Source organism: Phacochoerus africanus, chromosome 1 (assembly GCF_016906955.1).
Source record: "Phacochoerus africanus isolate WHEZ1 chromosome 1, ROS_Pafr_v1, whole genome shotgun sequence".
Taxonomy (NCBI): Eukaryota; Metazoa; Chordata; class Mammalia; order Artiodactyla; family Suidae; genus Phacochoerus; species Phacochoerus africanus.
In genome coordinates this window covers 61745793-61767476 of record NC_062544.1, presented here as the reverse complement: position 1 = coordinate 61767476, position 21684 = coordinate 61745793, and the positions used below count along the sequence as shown (strand labels likewise).

The window sequence follows — 21684 nt, the reverse complement described above, 5'->3', positions numbered from 1 at the left end:
TGAAATAGCCTGTACATTTTAAAAAATGTTGTCGCCAAGTTATGTAAATCCACATCTCTATAAACAACCTTTTTTAAGTAATTTTAAAAAAATAAACTGTTTACTACTTGTTTAGGGGTGTGTTTATTTAGTTCTGCATCTACAGAATAACCTTTTAAAATAGCAAGATAAGAAATGTTGAGGAGTTCCTGTTGTGGCCGAGTGGTTAACGAATCCAACTAAGAACCATGAGGTTTTGGGTTCGATCCCTGGCCTTGCTCAGTGGGTTAAGGATCCGGCATTGCTGTGAGCTGTGGTGTAGGTCGCAGACACGGCTCAGATCCCGCGTTGCTGTGGCTCTGGCATAGGCTGGTGGCTACAACTCTGAGTCGACCCCTAGCCTGGGAACCTCCATATGCTGTGGGTTTGGCCCTAGAAAAGACCAAAAAAAAAAAAAAATGTTGGTTACAGGAGTGGGTGAGAGGGACAAAGGCAACAGAACTCAGCAGCTACCCTTCTCCCAAGACCACACTCAGATCTGACACAATCCAAAACCAGAACCTCTAAACCTGATAAACACTCAGGCTTTTACAAACTCCTGACCGCCTGGAGCTTTCTCCCCTTCCTCCCAGGATTGCTTCTTCAATTTCAACAGGCCCTCCAATCCCTAGACCACCAATTTTCTCCCCCTTCAGAACCTCCACTGCTTCCCCCCCAACTCTGTTGAGACTAGACCAACGGTAGAGCACAACCCTCTCCACCCAGCCCAGAGGCACTCTGCTCCCTCACCACAACGGATCTGGGACCCTTCCAACCAGCCAGCTCCCTGGTTCCTACCTCCCTATCCCAGAGAAAATCGCACCTACGCAGAATGCTGCTGCTATCAATTCCATTCCCAACCTCCTCTGGACTCTGGATGGTATGCAATGGTTGTCTCCTTGTCAGTTTTTTCTCTCCTTCTTCACCATGACTATATTCTTGATTCTTCCTAAAACCCCTACCCATTCATCACCCCACCCTTATTGCTGGATGATCTTGGGACCTTGCTTCACAGTGAAATAAAAAGCATCTACTTGATTTTAGGCTCTTTTGGTTTTCAAAAGCAGACAACCTAGAGTAACCCAAGGAAGAAGGCAGAATTGCATCTCACAGAAAGCCAAGAACAGGACTTAGCATAGGACCAGGCCACAAAGACAGAGGGACCTCCGTGGCTCCTGGGTCATCACTCAGTGCCCCCCCCCCCACCGCCACTGACAGGGCTCCACTGCAGTTTGTGGGTGTTTCTGCAGACTCGATTCTCCTCCCTCTGCCAGTTGGTAGCCTTATCCCCAGGTCCTCACACCTTTACTTAAGATGGCATTCTTAAAGTAGGGTCCTAACTTTGGCCCCACTCTGTATCACAGAATTTCTCTGGACATACAGGCTTGCTGACTGACTTTATATATATACATAAAAGTAAAAGGCTGAGCTTTTTTGGGGTGGCAGGATGCTAATATCTTACAGAAATAGTCACAAATCCATTCAGTGAATGTTGATGGCTACATACCATATTGTACCAGAAATAAAATTTGAGACCAAACTGAAGGAGAACAATGAAATGGGATACAATTCTCTATGAATAAGAGGAGCAAAGGTGGTATGAAATGAGAGTTCTGAAGAATGTCACCAAATACTTACCTTGAAGAAAGACAACTGCAGGAGAAGGTGGGCCCCAGAAAAAGAAGGAAGCACCCAGAATTGGAGCCATTTCCACTCCTCAGAATGGCAGGGAAGGTGAAGTTGAAGAGGTGGGTCACTTTAATTTCCCCAGGTACTAAGTCAGCCTTGGCAGTCAGAGGAGTAACAGGCAAGGGACAGTCTGATCTGAGGGGCACTCCTACCACACAGGTTTCCTGCTGCAAAAGGGATCACTGATCAACTCAGGGATTAGTGGCCAGAGCTCACCCAACCCCATAAAGGTCATACCAAGTGCCAATCCACATCCCTCCTCTCGATCCCCCCAAAGGAGCTAAGGAGATCTGAAGATTAAAAGCAGCTGGTATCCAACCTTCCTTGCTCATCCTAAGAAACGAGCTGAACAATGCTTAAACACAGAGCTCTGAAGGATCCACCACTGACCAAATGGCAGGCTGGAGAATCCCATCTTCCCAGCTAAACAGTCAGGCTCAACAAGGGTCCTTCTCATGAACACAAAACCAGGAAAGGTAAAAGGATGCTGAAACATAATAAGCTAAAGTCAGATGAAAAATATAATTTGGAGAGCCAACTTGGGAATCAAAAGAAAATCATAAACACAAACAGTTTTGTATTCTCAATACACTTAAAGAGAATGTGACCTCTAAGAAGCACAAGATCAAAGAAGAGATAAGAAAATCAAATGTTATTAATATGGATCTGGTAGAACTAAGAACAGAAACTGAATAAAGCACTTTACCAAACCAAAGCCATATAAAGAAGCATCAAGTCAAATCAAATTCAGAAATACAAGTCAGTGACATTGAAGATAAACTTGATGAACTTGAAAAATGCTTAGAATATGAACCAACATTGTAAATCAACTCTATAAATTTTTTAAAAAAGGAAAATGCTTAGACTAAAATGAAAACAAAGCAAATTTAAAAATAAAATAACATCTTAATTAAATGAGCTAATAGAACACAGTAGTACAATTAAGAAATACCAAACCTAAGTGATGTTAATTCTAGGAATACATGAATGATTTGAAATTAATAAATCTATAAATGTAGTCCATTATATCAGTAAGAAAAAAAAAAAAAAAAGTCCTGTGCAAGACATACTTTCTAGGAGTTCCCATCGTGGCTCAGTGGAAACAAATCTGACTAGCATCCATGAGGACGCAAATTCAGAAGGTATAAAGCAAGAGACTCATAATTTAACCTGACTACATACAAACTAAAAACCACTATGGGTTGTCCCAGTAGATTCAGGCAAGAACAATGACAGTTTTTTAATCTCTTCATATCCCACCCATTTTCCATTCCCCACCACTAACACCTGGCGTAGCTCAGTGGGTTAAGGATCCAGAGTTGCCATGAGCTGTGGTGTGGGTCGCAGACACAGCTTGGATCTGGTGTTGCTGTGGCTGTGGCATAGGCCACCAGCTACAGCTCCAACTTGACCCCTAGCCTGGGAACCTCCAAATGCCACAGGTGTGGCCCTAAAAACAGCCAAACAAAACAAAACAAAAAACCCAACAACAACAACAAAAAGACATACTTTCTAAAAAGCCTGCCTCAAATTCTTAATGGAGAAACACCAGAATCATTTCCATTAGAATCAGGAATACACACAAAAATAATGTTCACTGTTGTTGGATAACAATAGTCTAGAGGTACAAACCAATACAATTAGACAAAAATCTTTTAAAGAGGTATAAATAGTGGAAAAGAAAGTATCATAATTTGCGTAGATATATCTAGGTACATGTAAGCAAAACGCATCAACTTAAAAATATTAAAATATAATTCAGTAAGGTCGTATCAAAAATTATCCACTGAAACAAGAGTTTTGCTATTTATAAATAACCAGTTAAAACATATTATAAGAGGAAACACCTATTCACAACAGTAACTGAAAATATATTTAATTTGGCATGAACCAGCAAGACTAAAAGAACTACAAAATTCTGGAGGAGTTCAGGTCGTGGTGCAGTGATTAACTAATCCAACTAAGAACAATGACGTTGCAGGTTTGATCCCTGGCCTTGCTCAGTGGGTTAAGGATCCAGTGTTGCCGTGAGCTGTGGTGTGGGTCACAGACACGGCTCGGATCCCACGTTGCTGTGGCTCTGGTGTAGGCCGGTGGCTGCAGCTCTGATTCAACCCCTAGCCTGGGAACCTCTATATGCCGAGGGAGCATCCCAAGAAATGGCAAAAAGACAAAAAGACAAAAAAAAAAGAATTACAAAATTCTATTAAGGGATATAAAACAATAACTCAAACAAATGGGGAGATATAGCTTAGATAGGATGATTCAATACTAAAAAATTCTCCTCAAACTAGTTTATAATTTTTTTTTTCTTTTTAGGGCTACATCTGGGGCATATGGAAGTTCCCGGTCAGGGGTCAAATTGGAGCTGCAGCTGATGGACTATACCATATCCATAGCAACAAAGGATCAGAGCTACATCCTCAACCTACACCATAGCCTGCAGCAATGCCAGATCCTTAACCTAGGGAGGCCAGGGATAGAACACGAATCCTCACAGAGACTATGTCAGGTTCTTAACCCACTGAGCCAAAATGGGAGCTCTTCAAATTAGTTTATAATATTAGGTCCAACAATGATCTCAAAATAATTTTTTAACCTGAAAAAGGTTGCAGATGGAGCTTGGATCTGGCATTGCTGTGGCTGTGGTGTAGGCTGGCAATTCTAACTCCAATTCAACCCCTAGCCCAGGAACCTCCATATGCCATGGGAGTGGCCCTAAAAAGACACACACATGCGCGCGCGCGCACACACACACACACACACACACACACACACACACACACAACTCAGCAAGAATTACTTTGAAAAAGGCATAATAAGTGGGGGACTATTCTTATGACAACATCATCAGAAAACTACTATAATTAAAACAGTGGCTCCTCTTCCATAGACTGGCAAACCACTGCCATAACAACAGAGAGATGGATTCTGAATTCAAAGAAAATTCAAAAGGGTGTCATAAATTAGTAACAGAAAACACAGATTATTCAACATAGCTGGTTTTAGGAAAACTGGCTAGGTATTTTAGGGGAAAAAATCCCTTGCAACGAAATCCTTAACAACAAAATAAAATTCCAGAGTCATCATACAGAAATTTAAAACCAAGAAAGGAAAATTAAAAAACCATCAAAATAGCTAAATATATTGTTTTAATCATAAAGTGAATATGAGGCTAACAAATTCAGAAGGTATAAAGCAAGAGACTCATAATTTAACCTGACTACATACAAACTAAAAACCACTATGGGTTGTCCCAGTAGATTCAGGCAAGAACAATGACAGTTGTTTAAATCTCTTCATATCCCACCCATTTCCCATTCCCCACCACTAACACCACCCACACACCCACACACACCAACCAGTGCAGAAAGCCAAGGTAAATATCTACAGCAAAAGTAGGTGTGAAAGTACCCTCACAAACCCCAAAATGTACAAATGAGCAGGGACAAACTACTAACAACAATAAGCCAGTTTGGAAGCAGAATCTGTGCAAAAGTAGAAGGAAGCGACTGGGTATCTGAAAGCCCTAAGACGCACACCCCATCCCCACCCTCTTACCCAAGGTCCTATAATTACCAGGGATGTTCAGAGGACTAACCAGATAATAACCCCTGAAACTTAAACAGTTTTTTCACTCTCAAAAATGATCAGCCAATGTTCCACACTAAGGAAAAACTACTGGGAATAAAATGCAAATTGAGCAATAGAGATTAAAAAAAAAAAAAAAAGGAAGGCCCAGATAAAGGTGGGTGAGAATAGCAGAACCAGATCTCAGAAAGCATGCTGTCATATTTATAATCAAACAGAAGAAGGAGCTCTAGAAAATAAAAAGTTAGAAGAGCTACCTGGACCCACAATTTCCCTTCTAAAAGAAGGGGAAAGTAATTTCAAGAAAAAATGGACAACAGAAAATAATCTAAGTCAAATCCCATACAAAGTTACCTTAAGAAAAAAGAGCATAAGGAGCAAATACAATCCCTACAGACAACAAAAGAACAAGAGAAAGACATAACTCAGGAACCAATGAAAACTACAAACCCCAAAATGAATTAAAATAGCTGGAGAAAATGACACAAAATATGAATAAATGATATCAACAAGAAATTATAAAAATTTAGATTAAAACTCAGGAAAAAAATTAAAGTAACTGAAAGGACTAAACTAGAAAGATCATTCACAGTGAATAAACAGTACATCTTAAGAGAAGATAAAAAGCATGAAACACTTAAAGATCAGTAATAAAGAACCCAAGCAAAACTGACCAAAAAAAAAAAAAGACACATAAGAGCAACCCCCAAATAAGAAAGCCTAAACACATAAGAGCAATCCCCAAATAAGAAAGCCTAAACAAGGGAACAGAACAAACATTAAAAATTTAATTTTCCTAAACTAGAGAATAAAAAAAAATTTGATGCTATGTATTGAAAAAAAACACCATGTACTTGGGAGTACTGATCCACAACAACCAATACCAGTAGTAACATTACTGGCAAGAAATTGAGAGGAAAAATTCTGTGGGCTCCAGGCAAAAAGAATAATGCATTCATCAGGGAAAGAAAATCATGATATAATCAGACTTTGAAAGTGATGTTTATGTCAAAAAGAACATAATTAAGATACTTAGGAAAAGGAGTTCCCAGCATCTTACAGTTTTGAGAGTACAGGTCTTTTGTCTCTTTAGGTAGGTCTATTCCTAGGTATTTTATTCTTTTTGATGCAATAGTAAATTGGACTGTTTCTCTAATTTCCCTTTCTGATCTTTCATTGTTAACATATAGAAATGCAGTTGATTTCTGTGTATTAATTTTGTATCCTGAAACTTTCCCAAATTCATTGATGAGCTCTGGTAGCATCTTTAGAATTTTCTAGGTATAGTATCATGCCATCTGCAAATAGTGATAGTTTTACTTCTTCCTTTCCAATTTGGATTCCTTTTATTTCTTTTTCTTCTCTCATTGCTGTGGCTAGGACTTCCAAAACTATGTTGAATAGTAGTGGCAAGAGGGGACACCATTGTCTTGCTCCTGATCTGAGCGGGAATTCTTTCAGCTTTCCACCATTGAGAATGATGTTAGCTGTGGGTTTGTCGTATATGACCTTTATTATGCTGAGGTAGGTTCCCTCTATGCCCACTTTCTGAAGAGTTTTTTTATCAGAAATGAGTGTTGGATTTTGTCAAAGGCTTTTTCCACATCTATTGAGAGGATCATATGGCTTTTATTCTTCAGTTTGTTAATGTGGTATATATCAAACTGAACAAAATATTTTAAAATTTGTTTGGAAGCATAAAAGACCCAGAAGAGCCAAAACTAGCCTCAGAAAGAAAAAACGGAGGCTAGAGGAATAAGGCTCCCTGACTTCAGACTATACTACAAAGCTACAGTCATCAAGACTGTATGGTACTGCCACAAAAACAGAAATACAGACCAGTGGAACAGGATAGAAAGCCTAGAATTAAACCCATGCACCAACAGTCAACTAATCTATGACAAAGGAGACAAGAATATACAATGGAGAAAAGACAGTCCCTTCAATAAGTGCTGCTGGGGACACTAGAGAGCCACATGGAAAAGAATGAAATCAGAAGCTATAAAACTCTTAGGGGAAAACATAGGCCAAACACTCTCTGACATAAACCATAGCAGTATCTTCTCAGATACTCGTCCTAGAGTAATGACAATAAAAACAAACAAATGGAACCTAATTAAACTTAAAAGTTTCTGCACAGCAAAGGAAACCCTAAACCAAACAAAAAGACAACCCACAGAATGGGAGAAAATATTTGCAAATGAAGTGACTGACAATGGATTAATCTCCAAAATTTATAAACACCTCCTACAGCTCAATACCAAAAAAACAAACAATCCCCTCAAAAAAGCAGAGGATCTAAAGAGACAATTCTCCAAAGAAGATATATGACAAAAAAAAAAAAGTTCAATATCAGTAATTACTACAGAAATGCAAATGAAATGCTAATGAAAACTACTATGAGGTACCACCTTATACCAGCCAGAATGGCCATCATCAAAAAAGTCTATAAACAATAAATGCTGGAGAGGGTGTGGAGAAAACGGAAAGTCTGTAAGAGACTGTTACATAGTGTAAATTGGTGCAACCACTATGGAAAACAGTATAGAGATCCCTCAAAAGAACTAAAAACAGAATTACCATTTGATCCACTCTGGGGTATCTAGCCAAAGAAAAACCAAGACTCAAAAAGATACATGTACTCCAATGTTCACTGCAGCACTCTATGCAATAGCCAAGACATAGAAGCAACTTAAATGTCCATTGACAGAGGAGTGGATAAAGAAGATGTGGTATATATACACAATAGAATATTACTCAGCCATTAAAAGGAAAGAAATAATGGCATTTGCAGCAACATGGATAGACCTAGAAATTATCATGCTAAATCAGTCAGTGAGACATCAACGTCATATTCTGTAACTTACATGGGGAATCTAAAAAAAGGACCCGACCCAATGAACTTCTTTGCACAACAGATACTGACTCACAGACTTTGGAAAACTTATGGTTTCCAAAGGAGACAGACTGGGGGGGAGAAGGGGGATGGGCTGGAGGTTTGGGATGGAAATGCTATAAAATTGGGTTGTGATGATCATTGTAGAACTGTAAATGTAATAAAATTCATTGAGTTTAAAAGAAAAGTAGGAGTTCCTATCATGGCTCAGTGGAAATGAATCTGACTGGTATCCATGAGGACACAGGTTTGATCCCTGGCCTCACTCAGTAGGTTAAGGATCTGGCGTTGCCCTGAGCTGTGGTGTAGGTCGCAGATGCTGTGGCTATGGTGTAGGCCGGCAGCTATAGTTCCAATTCAACCCCACCTGGGAAACTCAATATGCTGCGGGTGAGGCCCTAAAAAAAAAATAGTAAAAATAAAAGTAAATGAAATGTTTACATACACGACATACACTGGATTGTTATACATTATGTTCCCCCCACACACACTTTTTTGGCCACCTCACAACATATGGAGTTGCCAGGTCAGGGATGAGATTCTGAGCCACAGTTGTGACCAAAGCCATAGCTACGGCAACACCGAATCCTTTAACCCACTGCACCAGGCCTGGGATCGAACCTACATCCTGATGCTGCAGAGATGCCACCAATACTGTTGTGCCATGGTGGGAACTCCATGTATTTGTTATGTTTAATCATACTCCTCCAGACTTTTATGAAACATATATACATATCCCAAAACCAGGATACCATGTAGATCTCTTTAGTATGACAATTAAGGTCTCCACAGAATCCATGCTTGAGCACCGCACTTAACATTTTTCTGAATGGTTAAAAAAAAAAGATGAAGGAAAAAAAAACTTACCATGTATACCAACTCCAAAGACTAGGAAAAGCTACTGCATCATGGACACAAGGTTAATATCCATAACATATGAAAAGTCTTGGTGAATCAACTCATAAAAAGATTAATACCCTAAATTAGAAAAATGAATGAGGAAAATGAGCAGATAATTTGCAGAAAAAAGATGCAAATTACCAGTAAAGACAGTAAATGATACTCAGCCCTTCGATAATTAAAATTTGATCAATCTCCCTTACTACTACCTTTGCAAAGATGAAGACTGATGATATCCTCTACACTAATAGCTAAGATGTAGGAAACCCATATTTACACTATTCAAAGTACACATTAACATGCATCCTAGAAACTTTGGCTTTATCTTTTACATTACCAAGACATACCATTTGAGCAAATTCAGTTCTATTAATTCCTATATAAATCAAATAAAGATATGTACAAAAGTATACAATACTGTTTGTAATAATGAAAGACATGAGAATAATCCAAACGTCCATTAATGGGAGAAGTTATACAATGAAGCCAAAATTGATTAAAAAGAGTGTGTGCTTATTTTGAAAGTTCTCCACAATATAAGGGCAAAAAGTAAACTGCACATGCGTATCTAACGATGCTAGTGGGAATTGTAGTACACCACTGCTCTATCAAGAGTAGACACCTAGGAGTTACCGACACGGCTCAGCAGTTAGTGAACCCAACTATCATCCATGAGGATACAGGTTCAATCCCTGGCCTCACTCAGTGGGTTATGGGTCCGGCATTGCCGTGAGCTGTGGTGTAGGTTGCAGACATGGCTCAGATCCCACATTGCTATGGTTCTGCCATAGGCTGACGACAACTACAGTTCTGATTGAACCCCTAGCCAGGGAACCTCCATATGCCCTGAGTGCAGCCCTAAGAGACCCCCCCCAAAAAAAAAAAAAAAAAAGGGAGTTCTCGTCGTGGCGCAGTGGTTAACGAATCCCACTAGGAACCATGAGGTTGCAGGTTCAGTCCCTGCCCTTGCTCAGTGGGTTAACGATCCGGCGTTGCCGTGAGCTGTGGTGTAGGTTGCAGACTCGGCTTGGATCCCGCGTTGCTGTGGCTCTGGCGTAGGCCGGTGGCTACAGCTCCGATTCAACCCCTAGCCTGGGAACCTCCATATGCCGAGGGAGCGGCCCAAGAAATAGCAACAACAACAAAAAAAAAGACAAAAGACAAAAAAAAAAAAAAAGAGTAGATGCCTATATAATTCTAAAACTGGACTAAGGAAGTATGGTTATCAATCTAACTTTACCATCCATACCTCTTTGAAGAGTAGCCTGCAAGGTTATAAACATTAATACCACTACCTTACTGGTGCTATTAAAGAATATATGACATTTGTGCAGAATTTGTAAGAGCCGGGGATATCATTCTGGAACCCAGTGGGCTACAATGAACTGGACATCACCTCAGGGTGTCAGCCACCTTGATCTGGATGAAAGTGAAATATAACAATATTATCCGACAATATACATGTTAATGTAAATGGAGTGGCCGCAGAGTTGAATTAAACTTCGCAAAGTAAGTATCTCACATAGACTTGTGACTAATAGTTTCCAAGTTCCTGGGGCAAGAGTAGCCATGTATGGCAGTCATAGACCCTTTGCCATTGTCAGGCTGGATGTCGTTACTCATGGTCCTGTATCACCACTGAAACAGTCAGACACCAAAGGATGGGAAGAACTGAGGGACAGAGCACATCAGAGACCACAGGGCAATCTTGCTTCAGCAAGCAGGCCAAGGCTTTCTTGGACATCTGACACTTAACAACACTTCCTTCTTTTGAGAACATATAGAATTAGTCAACTTTTTCATTCCTCCAAAGATAGTTTATGTTAAATTATATACCAAGATACTAGAATAAAGCAGAGACATCCTTTTATCATTGTATTTTGCACCATCTGAGAGTTTTTTGCATGCCAGCTATTCTGTTTTTGTCTCAAAGAAGCCACCTCCTTATGCCCAAATAAGGAAAAACTATAGCTGAATGCCATTATTTCCATCACTTCAGGATTAAAAGCTCAAACACTTACCAGATAAGGTGAGACTGGGCAAATCCCTCTCTCTGAGCATGTTCTTCATTAAATGAAGATAGTAACTGGAATTTTGGAAGGTCAAACACAAGATATAAAATACTAAGACCAGACTATGCATTAAGTTTCCTTTCTCCCTTCTGTTAGAGCATTAATCTAGATCGGGACTAGCAATTAAACAATGTATGAGTAAGTCAAAAAGAAACAGACTCTTTGCACTGGCCTTACTCATTGGGTTAAGGATCCAGCGTTGCCACGGGCTGTGGTATACGTTGCAGAGCTGTGGTTGCGGCATAGGCCAGCAGATACAGCTCTGATTCTACTCCTAGACTGGGAACCTCCATATGCCACAGGTGAGGCCCTAAAAGAAAAAGAAAGTCAAAGGAAAGAATACCTTAGAAATATCCATTACCTTATTTTATTTATTTTTGCCTTTTTAGGGCCACCCCTGCGGCATATGGAAGGCTAGGGGTAGAATCAGAGTTACAGCTGCCAGCCTATACCACAGCCACAGCAACACAGGATCCAAGCCGCGTCTGTGACCTATACCACAGCTCGTGGCAATGCCAGATCCTTAACTCACTGAGTGAGGCCAGGGGTTGAACCCGCATCCTCATGGATCCTAGTCGGGTCTGTTAACCGCTGAGCCATGAAGGGAACTCCTTATTACCTTATTTCTAAAATATTTTCAGGAGAAAAACAGTAAATCTTTAAAAAAAAAAAAAAAAAGGAAGGAAGGAAGGAAGAAAAACAGTGAATCTTCACTTAAAAAGAAATTCCAGGACCCTGGTATCAGTTTCAAGCATCCACTTGAGGAGTTCCCTGGTGGCCTAGCGGGTAAGGATCCACATTGTCACTGCTATGGTCTGGGTTTGATTCCTGGCCCTGGAACTTCCAAATGCCATGGATGCAGCCAGAAAAAAAAAAAAAAAAAAGATTCATTTATGGGAAGAAACTATAATACCATCTTACAGAATTACCACCAGTGATATATCAGTTTTGGAGGTAGAGGAGGTTATTTTAATGGATGGAAAAATCTTTTTCCAAGCGTTAAAGCAGGAATTGGCAAACTTCTGCCCTTGGCCAGGTGCCTGCCTTTGTAAATAAAGTTTAACTGGAATACAACCTCAGCCATTTATTTCTATTGTCTATGGCAACTTTCATTCCGCAGAGTTGAGTAGCTGTGACAACATACATGGCTTCAAAGCCTGAAATATTTACTCTCTGGCCTGATAAGACAAGGTTTGCCAACTCCTGCACTGAAATATTCCCACACTCTACTACAGCTAAGTAAAACTTCATCAGAAAGAAAACTAAGAACACAGAAATTAGAATACAAAAATACTTGCTTGACCTGATTCAGGCACTTTCAAGATCATAGTTTATTTATTACTTCAGATAAAAAGATACATATTAGGGAATCCCTTAAAATTCAACCTAGAGTTATACACCATCTAGTACTTTTGCATTGAATGTTAACCAAAAAAAAATCTCTAAACACCTGAAAGCCCCACTAGTAACATGAACTATGGTAATAAAAAATCTGACATTTAATTTGTTCAATATATAGTATTTACATTATGAAACCAAAGGTGATACGATAAACAGTGATAAAGAAATAGTAAAAAATAAACTTTAAAAAGCAAAGGTTTATATTCTTACAATGTGCTAATCATAATTGTATATAAAAATTAAAACAGCAGAGCTTTCTGTTACAAAATTCTTAATCATCTGAGTTGTAGTCATTACTTGCTAACAATTTACATGCAACATCTGCTAGAACTGACATTTGATTTTTTTCTCCCAAGAAAGTGTGAGTAGATAAATGACATTTAAGAGCAGACATTAATTTACTTGTGGACAGAAAAAGATAAAACTGTACTCAAGATTAGTACTGGTCACAAGCCTCTTCCCTACAGAAATGATAAAAATAGTTAAGACCAAAAAAAAATTCAAAAAAGGAGATGCATAGGCAAAGAGTACCATGAATGGCACAGCTCAAAAAATCTTGAGACGAATTACTTACATCTTTTCTCTCTCCTTCAATGATGAGAGGGCTATTTTGCCATCAAATAATAATGACTGTAGCAAGTAAGGGGCACCAGGTGTATAGATAATTATATCTTGCAAAATACTAAGATGGGCAGGGGTGGCCAGAAGAAAGAGCAATTTATATATAATTCAAACTATATACAGCATAACTGGAATGCAGCCCATCCCAAACTGGCTTTGTGAAACAATTGGACCTTTATGATTTAATAGTTAAAATTATAACAAGTGTAATAATACAATAGATTTACATGGGAAGCAAAATCCAAGGGGCACTTTATATTATTTACTGTGTTGTTTCAATTTAAAAATAATTTTGTTAAGTATACATCTCAACTGAGTTCTATGTATAAAATGTCCTAATAGATACAGATATTTACCTTTGGTGAGTTAAAGGCCTTTTTGTGACTTCTGTCTGAATTGCAGGCAGAATGCTAGATGTATGTGCACATGTGGGAAAAACTCAACCTGAGGTAATCCAAAAGATGTGCATGTGAGGAGACTGGAGGTACTCTGAAAGCCAAAGTACACCAGAAACCCAAAACAGGTAACAGTGAAGATGGCAACAAGGAATGGAATGCCAATATGGCAGTAAAACTTCTTTTAAAACAGAAAGAAGGCCTCTCGTACCAGCAGAATCCTGCATACATACAGAAAAGAAAAAGCCACCCACCGTTTCATAAAACAAAAGCCAATTATAGTGTGGAAAGGACAAACTGCAGAAAACCAGAAGTCCATAGAAGAAAAACTACTGGCTCACACGAGAGAAAGGACAGCGCCTGGTTCGGGACTGAGTTACTTGGTGAAGGCGGCCACCACCGCCCATAGCACCTCGTTGGTGCTGGCCTTCAGACACTCCACTTCAGGATCCAAGTCCAGGAGCTGCCGCACCCGCTTGGTGGCTAAATCGTACTGCTCGTCCAGCAGGGGAGCGAAGGCATTCTCCAGGACATCCGAGGCGTGGGCCAGGTAGATGAGGGCCAGCAGGCGCTTGTCCATGCGGTGAGGGTCGTTCACCCATTTGTCGAGAACGGCTTCCTGTACCTTCTTGATGAGGCGCTGCTTAATGTTGTTATTGGTGAGGGGATGTGTCGTCATGTCAAACAGCAGGAAGTTCTGTTTCTCTGTTGTCAGTACACCCTTCTCCACCAGGTTTTTAGCTAACCGTTCCCGCACGTTTCTTAACTGATAATGCAATTTTAATGGATTCCAAGTCTCACCTAACAAAAGATTTCAGAAGTTAGAAATGATAGGTATTCTCTAATTTCATTAAAATGTGTACTAGTAAAATGAACAGCAACATCTGACTTTTTTTCTTCCAGAGAAACAGAAGAAAATCCAACTACATTTTCTTGCCAGCTAAAATTCCTTAAGGGCCAGGCCTCTGGTTTCTAAGTCCCTGACACATGATTTTCAGGCACAGTAATTACTCAAAAGACCAAACTTTATAAAAGCAGTCTTCAAATCAGTCCACCTAATAATAAATTATATTTGGCCTCTCTCTGGCTATTGTCAAAAAGCAGTCAATAGCAAAATAAGATGTCTTTTCTGTTAAACACCAATCTGCAACAAAGAGAGGAAAGAATACAAAAGTCTCCTGATTAATACACTATTTCTAAAACTGCTACATATATACCTGGTCTATAAAGCTAGGAGAAAGCCTTTTTAGGCAATGCTATTGTTTGATGACAAATAATATAAAGCTAATGGCAGAAGGACAAAACATTTTCATCATTTAAATCTTGTCATCTATGCACATTTTCTTCCAAGACAAATATTTAAAATAAAACCGAATGATTTTTCACTAAAACTTTTTTTTCCCTTAAAGATGACTGAAAGGAAATAAATCAAAGTATTAATCTTGATTATCTTTGGGCTTATATGTGACAAATTATCTTTTTTGTACTTTCTGTATTTTCCAAATGATCTCGAATGAATATGTAACTATTTGTATAATTTGAAAAAATACTATAGTAATTTTCTAAATTGGGACATGTTAGAGATTAACCACAGACATTTTTATCACATGCAAAAGCTGTAAAAATAAAATTTGCTAACACTGAGAAAAAACAAATTACACTGTCTACTACAGGAGCCATTAACTATATAGGGCTATTAAATTTAAATTAATAAAAGCCTCAATTCCTCAGCTGCCCTACTCACATTTCAAGTGCTCAAAAGCAAACTGGGACTAGAAGCTACTGAGTGGACAGCACAGAAATAGAACATTTCAATTGCCACAGAAAGCCCTAGTGGAGTTCTCTTAGTGGTGCCATTAGTCCTGGCTCAGCAGGTTAAGGATCTGGTGTTGTCACCACAGCAGCCTGGGTTCAATCCCTGGCCTGGGAACTTCCACATGCCATGGGCATGGCCAAAAATATTTTGCTATATGACTTAACACTGAAGAATATAGGGCTATGAGTAATTTGTCTTGGACTTGCCCTCTGACCTGAAATAATCAGAAATCTGGATAAAATACATGAAACAACTATTTTCAGAAGCTAGTCAAAAGGAAGCCCAGAGCTGTGATCTTGGAGAAAAATCTTAAGTGAGCCCTACTGCTTGCTGCCCAAACTTACTACCTAAAGGCACATCCCAGGCAGCAGGACCGAAGACCTCAAGCAGAGCACAGGCTTCACAAGGAGTTAAAAAGGCAAAGATCAGAGTCGGGATAGGCTAACGCAGCTGGAACACATAAGGCAGGATGATGGACAAAAGGGGATTATGCAGAATACGAGCTCTAGAAATCTGCGTGGTGTTTACTTGAGTCTGGCTAAAAATGAAGCCACACGTTATGGTGAGAAACTCCACAAAGCAAGGTAAAACAAACAAAAACTACCAGAAAGTTGTAAGGCAAACATTCCAATAGTTCACAGAGGACTGGGGAAAATCTGAGCGCAATTAACATGAAAAGGTCTTACTGAACACCCAGGACATTTGTCCAGAGAGGACTTCAGAAGGATCATTTCTCAGTAGTACAGCTAAACTCACCCTTGAATAAAGGCTACTCAAGACCTGGTCTAACAAAGCTTACAAACAAACCGAACTACAAATAACTGCCTAGCAAAGCAAATTTCAAAGTCTTTATTTTTTTATGGTCATACCCATGTCACATGGAAGTTCCTGGACCAGGGATCAAATATGAGCCATAGCTGTGGCAATGACAGTTCCTTTAACCCATTATGCCAAGTCAGGGATCAAACCCACACCTTCACATTGACCTGAATCACTACAGTCAGATTCTTAGCCCACTGTACCACAGCAGGAAGTCTATTTAAAGACAAACAAAATTCAGCACACAACAACACAGCATTCAAAATGGCCAGCAATCAATAAAAATTACTAGACTTGGGGAGTTCCCGTGTGGCTCAGCAGAAACAAATCTGACTAGTATCCATGAGGACACCAGTTCAATCCTTGGCTTTGCTCAGTGGGTTAAGAATATGGCATTGCCGTGAGCTATGGTGTAGGTCACAGACGTGGCTCGGATCTGGTGTTGCTGTGGCTCTGGTTGTAGACCAGCAGCTACAGCTCTGATTCAACCCCTAGCTTGGGAACCTCCATATGCTGTGGGTGTGGCCCCAAAAAAGACAAAAAAATTTACAAGACTGGAGAATGTGACCCAAAACTACATGGAAAAAAAATCTACAGAAACAGTCAACCAAATCTATTTGGTCATTTCTATGACCCAGAAATGACAGAGATGATGAATTAGCAGACAAGTACTTAAAAATGGCTATTACAACTATCTAAATAAAGGGAAATATGAACACAATGAATAGAAAATAAGATTTTTTTTTTTAAAGAACAAATGATCTGCACTTGTGATGGAACATGATGGAAGATAATGTAAGAAAAAGAAGGTAATATATGCATAACTGGGTCACTTCGCATACAGCAGAAATTGACAGAGCATTGCAAATCAACCATAATTAAAAAAAAAAAAAAACCCACTCAAAAAAAAAATAGAACAAGTGATCTGGAATTGCCATTTTGTATTTTGTGATTCACTTTGTAAAACTAAAGACTTGAAAAAAACTGTCAAGTATTTAAGGACTGGTACCATGAATTACTATTGAATTAAAGTCATCTTCTGCATTTAAAGAAAAAACCTTTTCAAATAAAAAACCCTGGCAAATCAGCTTCCACAAAGAATAAGAATCACTGTATTCAATTTCCTTGATAACTTCAAAAAGTAAAAGAGTTAAAATATATTTGATACTATATTGGATTTTAAAACTTAGTGTAAAAGAAAAATATAACTCAATAATAAATGAAATTCTACTTACTTCCAACACCTGGTGTAAGACATTTAATGTTAAGAAATCACTGGAGGAGTTCCCATCGTGGCGCAGAGGAACCATGAGGTTGCAGGTTTGATCCCGGGTTAAGGATCCCGAGTTGCTGTGAGCTGTGGCATAGGTCGCAGACAGCTCGGGTCTGGTATTGCTGTGGCTGTGGTGTAGGCCAGTGGCTACAGCTCTGATTCAACCCCGGCCCAGGAACTTCCATATGCCAAGGGTGCGGCCTTTAAAAAAAAAAAAAAAAAAAAGAGAGATAAAGACCAAAAGAGAAGGAAATCATTAATAGTTACTTGAAGAAGCATTATAGCATAACAGGTTTTAAGAGCAGCCAGACTGTTTGGATTTGAATCCAATTTGGTCATTTCTTAGCTGTGCAACCTCAGGCAAAGCTTCTTAACCTCTGTTACTGTTTCCTTATCTGTAAAGCAAGGGTTAACAACTACATCCAGCTCATAAGGGTTATTATGAGGACTAAGTAAGTTAAAGACATATCAAGTTCTAAGAGTAGAGCCTGGTGCATGGCAAGCTCTCAATAAATGTTAGCTATTATTATTTATACATGTGCAGAATCAGCACGTTGGCACAAAGAGTTTATCCTATTTATAATGGTCTTAAAAAAAATCACATTAGGTATTGAGAATGCAAACATTATTAGTAAGACATATTTTTAACTCTAGAAATTTTAAATCAAGTGAAGGAAAGAGATTCATAATATAAGAACTAACTGTACTGGCTAGAATAAGATGTAAACAGGGCCATAAAAACAGTATTTTAAAAAAGAATAAGAAATTACCTGGGTTTGACGTTAAGGGGTATTTCTAGGAAAGTTACAGGGGAAAGAATTTTCAAGTTAAACCTTGAAATGCAGCAGGGTTTGACATCCTATGAAAGAGGAGCCTGCTCAGGCAGAAGAAACAAAGCGAATAGACAGTGATCATGCACAAAAAATAATGAGCCCCAGAGTAGAGTCACACACTTTCTTTCAAAAATTAGTTGACTTCCATTTTTAAATTGTGATACTGACAGCCCACTGTCTCCCCCCAAAAATGCCTGCCTGCTATACCTTTCAAGAGACAGTTTGGGCTTTGTTTTGTGTTTTCTAAGGTCATTGGCATGTGGTAGGCTAGAACTGGCTAGGCTGTGTTTTCTAACATTCCTAATTGACTTTTGAAATTTAAACTAAGGAACATAAAATAATCCATAGTCAAATTTATGTAAAACCCCACAAAAAACTCTAGTTCAAATCCAAGGTAAGGTAGCTATATTTATAGTAATAATTTGCCAGTTCTTCCACTCTCACTGGAAATAAATGGGATTAGCAGTTTATAACCTACTGTCTATTATACTGCAGTCATGCTAAGGTTTATCTATACCTTAGCCACATTTAAAGCTTACGTATTGCAACCCATAAAACAAGTAATGCTTATAAAGTCCCTGTGACAAATCTCCCAAATCCAAAATATGCTTAGTTTGGGAGCTCCCCTTACGGCACAGTGGAAATGAATCCAACTAGGAACCATGAGGTTTTGGGTTCAATCCCTGGCCTCACTCAGTGGGTTAAGGATCCAGCATTGCTGTGAGCTGTGGTGTAGGTCACAGATGTGGCGCAGATCCCGAATTGCTGTGGCTGTGGTGTAAGCCAGCGAGTGGCTACAGATCCAATTCAACCCCTAGCCTGAAAGCTTCCATATGCCACGAGTGTGGCCCTAAAAAGCCAAAAAAAAAAAAGTATGCTTAGTTTAATGTTGCTACTAAAAATGAGAAGAGCCTGAACAAAGACCCACCTTCGATAAGGTATTCCACAAAAATTTTTAAAAATAAGGTGGTCCATTCATGATTGGACCTTCTTAGGAGCAATCATTTCTGCTTCAGAGGAAGTAACAAAAAAAGCACTCAAACATCATCATCTTTTGTAGTAATTTCCTGGAAAGAGGCAAATCTTGTGTATTCACTCCAACAAAAATGTTACTCAGATCTCAGATATTTGAAAAAAAAATGAAGAAATCCCATAAGCAGAAGGCTAAACCAATGTGAGTAATGTCAAAAGTGGTTTAATACTTTTTGGGCAACCCCGAAAAAGCACAATGAAATACCTAAGTGGTCAAAGCGTCTTGGCACCCTAACATTTCTGCCTTTTCTTTTAAAAGAACCAAATTAAGCTCAATTTAAAGAGTAGTGACCCCTGAGATGAGCATCCTTAAGACACTAGCATAAACTGGGATGAGAAGAGGGTAGTTGGATTAAGTGAAAAGAAGAAAGGTTTAACCTATACTATCTACTAAAGATTTAGCTGCTTCAATTTTAGCAGAAAGTTGAATATCTTTCAAACACAATGTAACAAACACCTAATGGATGAATAATGTTCAAAATTCTAGGTTAAAAGATGTTACTGTGATCCACATTGTTATTCATCCTAAATTATTCACCATGCGAAAAGACTTTCTAAGTTACATAAGCAAATTTGAAAGGTACAGAATTTATTTATAGTTCACTTTTTTACTGCGGAAACTGTGAGGAATACATACAGAGAGGAAAAGTTCTTCAAAGGTTATTTATATCCGCTGCCCAACAACTATTTCGGTGAAAATGACATACTGGCAGGTACCTAAATAATTTCACAACAAAAAACTTCCATCTTCCTTGACATCATGTTACAAAAAAAAGCAGCTTTATTCATAAATTTGGCAGTATAGTGACACCTTGTGACTAAACTGATTAATTACATGTCCAGATTTCAGAAAGCAAAAAAACTCTATTAAAAAGTAGTCTTTAAACTTTTTTAAGTCTTTGCCTCAAATATACACATTTATTAATTTTTAATTAACAAGATATATAAATAATCTTTAAATATCAGCAGTTTTAACATGTGTACACTGCCTCGGAGTAATCACCAGATCAACTCAGGTTAATCCTTCTTTTTTCCTTACATATACACTTGCCACCTATGCAGGTATCCCTCAACAATTCAGTACAATATACAGTTTTGAAAACCACATAAGACTTAGCTGTGTAAGGACAAGTCCACCAATTTTACCACCTCCTCTAATCCCTCTGAATAGGAACACTTCCTTCTTTCTGTCTCATTTTCACCCTTCAAAGGCCTAATCCAAGTTCCACTTCCACCTCTAACTACTAAAGGATTTCTTTTCTTAGCTACTTCACCTCCAGAGAACCACACTGTTAAACTCTAATCTGTTATTAGAAAAATACAACCATCCCCTAAACAGATTTTAAGATTCTTTCAAGGAGTTCCCGTTGTGGCACAGCAGAAACGAATCCAACTAGGAACTATGAGGTTGTAGGTTCGGTTCCCAGTCTCACTCAGTGGGTTAAGGATCTGACATTGCCATGAGCTGTGGTGTAAGTCAAAGACGAAGTCTTCGATCTGATGTTGCTGTGGCAGTGGGGTAAGCCGGCAGCTGTAGCTCTGATTGGACCCCTAGCCTGGGAACCTCCATGTGCCCTGAGTGTGGCCCTAAAAAATAAAATTAAAAAAAAAAAAAAGAAAAAGATTTTTTTTTTCAGTATGGAGTTGTACAGTACCTATATCAGTATTGCTGCAGTAACTGATATTTGATACCACTTATTAAACTAAAAATTTTTAAATCAATAAACTAAAATTTTTTAAATCAATAAGCTGGCCAGAGAACTGAACATTTAAAAATGGTTAAAATGCTGTTAGGTTGGCTATATCTTACCACATGCAAAAAAAAAAAAAATCAGCAAGCACTAGCTGTACTTTAATTAGATGGGAAGTAGACATTTTTTCTTAATTTTAAAAAACTGCTTTTTTCCTCCTCCCACTCTAGATTCTTTTACATTGAAATTGTATGTTATTCCTATTATACATCAAGAACATGCAACTAAAGTGCTACAGGCAATATTGTGGCATTTACAGAGATCCTAAACTTCACAGGATGTTGCTTAAAACAAAAATTAAAAACCACTTGCTAGGCTTAGCAGTAACAAACCCAACTAGGATCCATGAGGATGTGGGTTTAATCCCTGGCCTCACTCAGTGAGTTAATCCAGCATTGTGTGAGCTGTGAGGTCACAGACGTGGCTCAGATCCTGCATCACCACTGCCATGGAGTAGGCCAGCAGCTACAGATCCGATTCAACCCCTAGCCCAGGAACTTCCATATGCCCCAGGTGCAACGCTAAAAAACAAAACAAAACGAAACCAAAAAAAACACTTATTAAGTATTAGCTTCTT

General features: G+C 38.7%; 1 protein-coding gene across 1 annotated transcript in view; it reads right to left on the bottom strand.

Annotated features, from left to right (window-relative positions):
* Positions 1-12473: 12473 nt before the first annotated feature.
* The window catches only part of GOLPH3 (golgi phosphoprotein 3), a 48217-nt gene continuing 39006 nt past the window's right edge, over positions 12474-21684 (bottom strand). The window contains exon 4 of the mRNA XM_047767557.1: positions 12474-14384. Within this exon, the coding sequence (XP_047623513.1) occupies positions 13960-14384 (425 nt within the window). The 3' untranslated portion in view covers positions 12474-13959. The remainder of the gene's footprint in view (positions 14385-21684) is intronic.